Genomic DNA, 6,178 nt, shown 5'->3' on the forward strand with positions numbered 1-6,178 from the left:
CAATGACTGAGCGAGGAATGTTCAACAGTCTGATGTGTCTGGTCTTTCAGTGTAGATCTATAAGGAGGTGGTCATTAGAGCAAAACATGGCCCAGAAGGGGGGTTAGGTCATATGATGGAAGGTCTTGAGCTCCAGATGAAGAAGTTAAGACCTGATTCTACAGGCAGTTAGTAGCCATTGGAGGGTTTTAAGCAGACGGATTTGCAAAGGTGTAAGATTGGAATTGGCAACAGGAAAATTAGGAGGCGTTGCTGCTATCCAAGACTCCGTGGCAGCGATCCAAAGGGGGTGAAATGGAAGCCTGACTAAGAGCTGTGGTGGTAGGATGAGAAGAAAGGAGGAAACCAGTGAGAAAACACTGTGGAAGAAATGACGGGTCTTACTCATCATTCAGAAGTAGGGAACAGGACCAAGTCAAGGCTTTATCTAGATAAAAAGGACCAAGGCAATCCCTTTCACCAAGGGAGGGACCACAGGAGGAAAGTCCCGTTTCTCCACGGATTCTGGAGTCGAAGCACCTCCTGGGATATCTGTGTAGAAACGTCCAGTATGTCACTGAAAATGTACACATCCATAACTTGTGGCCAGAGATGGTGATTTGGGATCATCTGTCAAGAGGTCGTAGTTGAAGCTGTAAAGGTAGGGCTCACGGAGGGGGCACAGAGCATGGGGTCAAAAGAACTGAAGGTAGAAACACAGCACAGTCTGATGAGGCATGAAGGAGTAGGAGGAGCAGTCTGAGAGATAAGGAGCAGTCTGAGAGACAGGGGGCCATGGGGAGAATCGAGGCAGTGTGGTGGTGTAGAACCCATTATAGGGGAGAGCTTCAGAAAGGGAGTGGTGGATGGTGTCATATTGGAAAGGTCAAGTAGAAGCAGGGGGGGCCTGCTGACAGAGCAGTTTCCATGGAAGAGCGGCAGAAGCCAAGGAATGCCAGGTGGAGGAGTAGCAGGAGACGAAGGGCTGAAGGTAGGAAACACACGTGACTCTTCTGAGCAGTGCAGCAATGCAAAGAAAGCTAGAGATGGGGGAGAAAGAGGGTTTGGGATACCAGTGTTAAGTATTTTGGTTTTGTTGTTGCCGTTTTTATTGAGTGGCAAGACCTGCACAGATGTGTGGATGGAGGGAAAGGAATGGCGAAATTGGAAAGGTCCTGCAAGAAAAAGCAGTTGAGGAAATGAGATGCGTACATGATGGCAATAGTTAGGCTTTCCTCTGTTGCTTCCTGTTAGCAAACTGGGGTTAGGGGCTGGGGCAATAAAATTTCTAGAACAATTCAAACAAGGAGTAGTAGAGTAGAAAAGAGCACTGGACTCAGACTTTGGATTCCTGGGTTCTGATCTCAGCCTTGCTACTTGGTTGTGTGACATTGGGCAAGTCACTGCTTCTCTCTGTACCTCTGTTTCTCCCGAATCTGTGAGGTTATTTCTGAGATCCCTCCTAGCTCTGACTTTGGCATGTCATCTGTTTCTTGATGTTAACTTTATCTCTTCCCTGACTTTTTCAGGTACCGTAGTGAAAAGATGACCCTGAGCTATGCCGAATACCTTGCTCATCGCCAGCATCATCATTTCCAAAATGGCATTGGGCATCCCCTTCCACCATACAACCATTATTCCTGACACTGAGCCGCACAACCAGTCACTGGGCCTCTCTGCAGACCTCTTCCCAGGAGACCCTACCCCTTCTTGGTCTAGCTATCTCTTTTACTGTACCATTTTATGATGATAGTTTCCGTTGCCATGATGAAGCTTGGACATCGTCAGTTAAGATCATCATGGTAACGGGTAGGAAAATGACTTTTGTTAAGAATTTTCTGTTTTATTATTTTAGGTCATTGATTTTTTTTTTTTTGCAGCATATATAACTTTTGGGGTTTTCTTGCCTCGCAATATCATGTAGAATTTTGTTTCGCTCTCTAAATCAGGTTTCTGTCTTTCTGTCCTTCTTGCCTTCCTCCCTGTCTCGTTTCCTTCCTCCTTTCTGTCTTCTCTTCCCTCTTTCTTTCAACTGTGGATGGAAGAAATTGTGCAGTTTTTAAGGATTTTATTTAGGTTTTTCTTTAGTTTTCTTCAGTAAGATAGATAATTTTTGATAGGTGAGTTTGGGAGCAATTCATATGCAAATTCAGTCATTTGCATATGACTCGAATTTGTCTAAAATTAAGTTTGCTGTGAGGGCTTAGTATGTGGATCTTCACTCCTTAGGTGTGTGTTTTTCCCATGGTTAAAATATATGAACTTTAGTTCTAGTATAGAACATTCGAAGGTCCACGATAGGGCTTGTCACAGAGAGTGAGAAACCATTTATGCCTATTTTGCTGGTTATCATTGAAGAGATGGCCTCATCACTTTATAGAACCAACTTACAAACGACAACACTGTTTTAAGAAAGTGCAAGCTACCTTTCAAATATGCTACAAAAATCATTTTGAAGAGCAGTAAATATGGGGAAGAGAGCAGATACAGAATTTAGTGCCTTTGAGAAGAATATACTTAAATTGAATGGAGAGAGGTTAGGGGGGAAAAGGCAATTTAGAGAAATAGTCTTATAAAATTTTATTGTTTCTATATGTGAAACAACAGATGAGACAAATTCCTTACTCCTAAGTATTTTTTTAAGGTGAAAAAAATTTATTTTGAGCAACTAACCAAAAAGAGACATTTGTCTATGATATATTAATTTAAATTCGTTAGCTTTAGGTTTCAAGAAATCATGATTGGTCAGAGATAATTCTAGCTACTATTTAAAGAAAATAGTAAAGAGAATCTAGTGAAACAAAAGTTCATATATTGCCATGATTTCAGATTATGTTTGTCATGGGGACAATACTGGAGTCTTTCTGCACTACATACTTTTGATAGAAACACCTTTACTGTGCTGGTAAGATGTTACGTGATGTTACACCTATAAAATTGGTATTTAGAGATGATATAGTTGTCAGAGCCCAGCCCATTGGCCGGTCTGGTCTTCTCCCCCTGGGCATGCAAAGAGAACTTCAGTAGGAAGTCTCTGTGGGTATCCCCAGGAAAAAATGACAGATGATTCTGGAGAAAGATTACCTTCATTTTACTATAAAACTGTGTGTGTGTGTGTATGTGTATGCACGCACGAGCGCGCACGCATGCACGCGTTTGGGTGTGTAATTTTTTTCAAACAGGAAGACAGTATATCAAGTGAGGAACAGAAGTATGGTGCAGAATATATAGTCCAAAACTTAAAGATGTCACTGGATATCAAAATGGCAGAGCTTAGGTGACAAGCGACAGACTGCTAGTTCAGAAATCAAAAACTCTTTTCTAGTTTGCCAGAGAACTGCCAGAATTCCTTCTGCTTGCCGCTGTGGCAAAGCAAACTGCTTTAGTTTTTGATGAGAGTACTTAGAAGTTGGTTGGTATTCCTTCATCCACAGCCCCCATTGTTGAAATAACCATTTTCAGTTGTGATGCCTTAACTAAGAAGCCAATTGTTAGCCTGAAATGCAATCTCGGTAGCTGGTTCCACTGAGACTCGAGATTAGTCAGAGAAAGCTAGCTGTTGGTCTCTCAAAAGGGATTTTGAGTCCTTTCGTTTCTACGTGGGAGCATTTTGGAGCAGATCAGTCTTTCAGTGTAAAACCAAGTGGCTACCTGATAGAGACTTTTTTCTTGCCCTTATAGGGAAACTGAGCACAAGCTGAATGCTATTATCTGCTGCAAAAAAAAAAAAAAAAGGGTAAATAAAACAAGCAAACTGACGAGAGACAAAATAGACCAATTTTGACCCATCCTATCCATCATCTCATCAATTCAACAAGGCTCCTCGTCTTGGGTGAGCTCATGGTTAGAAGTTGTGTTTTTTGTTTTTGTTTTTTTAAAAAAAGATCTATGGCATACATATGTGTGTGTGTATACATATACTTACACATACATACACACATATGTGTGTTTATGTATTTAACGGTGCTAATCAATCTTGAGCAGGTCACGTGACTGGTCATGCGGACTCTAAAATCATATCAGATTTTTAAAAATTCTTGATATATGCAGATGTTATACAGATTTTTCTTAAACCAGTGTAATAATGTTATACTGAAGAAATAACCATCCTGCAGGCTTCAGAGGACGAGGTCAGCAATATTTCCCACCATGGCTTGGGGGAAAAGGATAGTTTTGTCTCCTTTTGTTTTCGGATTAATGCACAGTGCATTTTTGTCTCTAGCTGTTGACTAAAAAGACTTCGTAGCTTTGTAAAGGGTGTTATACAAACCATAATGGTGTGCTTCAAACAAACAAGTGCTAGACCCTTTCACCTCTGTCGTATATTACAAAGCTGTCAAATATGTGGTTTGAATTCACTTTGAACATGTTGAAATATGTAGCAAGTGTTTTTAACTCAGACGAAGATTCTGATTGCACAGGTTGTTTTAGCCAGTTGTGGTTTATTTGTTCAGAAACACAAATGCGAATTGCACTCTTATCCCCAGAATATTGTATAAGTTCAGTGATCTTTAAACAGCTCGGAAGTAATACTTGAACTTCATTTGAGTAGCACAAAGTTTACACTGCCCCCCCTTTTAAATGTTAATTAGTTCCATTTCTGTTTTTGTTTTGTTTTGTTTTTAAATGCAACTGGGTATTTTTCCTGTTGGGAAACAGTAACCCGTTTTACTTTTTGGTATGTAGCAAAAGGCTTCCATATCTGGAAGGTTTTCTTGTTCTTAAACAAGGTCAGCCAGGTACCAGATTCTAAAAGAACAATTGTGCCCCTCCCTCCCATTAAGTGGCCTTCTGACTGCACGAGAATGTGCTACTACCCGCTCCAGCTCCAGTCTCCCCTACGGAGAGAGGTCGGTGTATTTGATGGAGGAAGTGCAAGGCTTGCTCTTTCCCCCCCACCACCTGTAAAGCAATTGTAAGATTTTCAATCCAGTACACACAGTCCCAACACCCAGCACACCGGAAGTTTGTATACTGGCCTCTTTTCGTGTCTTCAAATGTGCAGGAAATTTGAAACTGTCATCTGGAATAGGCTCCATCTCTTATGTGTGTTAGATCAAACCAAAGAAGCCCCCAGCCATGCCCAAATGCTGCTCTAAAAGCCTGCCTTCCAGTCCTTACAAAAACCTTGCAGGATTAAATGTGTTCACTTTTTTATTTTTGTACAGTTTCTAAGTGATTTTTGCTAGTGATGTTAAATTGAATTAAGTTTATTTGAGTGGTGTGAGCACCTCCTCCATTGAAATAAACTGGTGACTTTCCTTTTATTTTTTAAAAGCAGAAACCCGTTGTGTGCCTCTCGATTTAAGGGTTTCCAATTACATTATTCTTAAGACCAGCATCGATCCTTTATATACAAAGATATGTTTTCCTTGTTTTTTATTACTGTTTCAGAAGAAAAGAAACCTTTTATTTTGCTCTGGACCCAGTAACTGCGCTGGTACATAGACGCACTGAGAAAATAAACTTTTGTAACCACCTCTGACTGTTTTTGTATATCGAAGTCAATTACTTTTGAAATATTTGGATCTAGTTTCTAAGTTATTTTAGTGTTTTATATGTTCCCTGAAATTACTTTGAATCCGTCACCAGCATACTGAGTTCTTGGTGATACAGTGGTGAGACTTGTAATGAGCAACAGCTACCTGGAGTAGCTCTACTTTTCCTCCTTTCCTAGTCCCCTGGTTTTGGGTTACCTTGAAACATCACAGATCACCGGAAACCCCTCCAGGTATAAACTAGATCCTCCTTCCCTCCACATTTAATTGCTTAATAGTTTGAAGAAACTATTGGAAACGGGCATTTTATATGATATGTATAGCTTGAAAATATTAAAACTGAGCGAAAGGAAACATGAGAAGGTTTATGTGGGTCTGTAAGGTATGGCTGTGGAAAGATATTGTAGTAGTTTTGACACTATTGTTACTATCTTTAAAATCATTTACCCAATAAAACGTTAAAACCGAGTGAGCGTCAGTTGTCTGTTTCTTTAACCTGCTTCTTCATAAGGATCTTGGTCTCATGGGGGCTTCTGACTACAAGGCAAACCGTGGAAGACTTTGAAATCATACACTTCAGCACTGAGGCCTATTTCGTTACAACCTTGCGCTCAGGAAAACTCAGCTGTTCCCTAGCTACCCTGTGATCTGCCTGGGTCATCCTTTTGCCCAGTCCTGAATCCCAGCTCGGCGACTGAGTC

The 6,178-nt window shown here is 40.8% G+C and overlaps 1 protein-coding gene across 1 annotated transcript in view; it reads left to right on the forward strand.

The window, feature by feature from the left end:
• AMMECR1 (AMMECR nuclear protein 1) overlaps nt 1-5,943 on the forward strand; it is a 119,750-nt gene extending 113,807 nt beyond the window's left edge. The window contains exon 6 of the mRNA XM_077773641.1: nt 1,509-5,943. Coding sequence (XP_077629767.1) covers nt 1,509-1,623 — 115 coding nt within the window. The 3' untranslated portion in view covers nt 1,624-5,943. The remainder of the gene's footprint in view (nt 1-1,508) is intronic.
• The last annotated feature ends 235 nt before the right edge of the window (nt 5,944-6,178 follow it).

The sequence above is a fragment of the Crocuta crocuta genome, unplaced genomic scaffold, assembly GCF_008692635.1.
Source record: "Crocuta crocuta isolate KB4526 unplaced genomic scaffold, BGI_CrCroc_1.0 scaffold737, whole genome shotgun sequence".
Taxonomy (NCBI): Eukaryota; Metazoa; Chordata; class Mammalia; order Carnivora; family Hyaenidae; genus Crocuta; species Crocuta crocuta.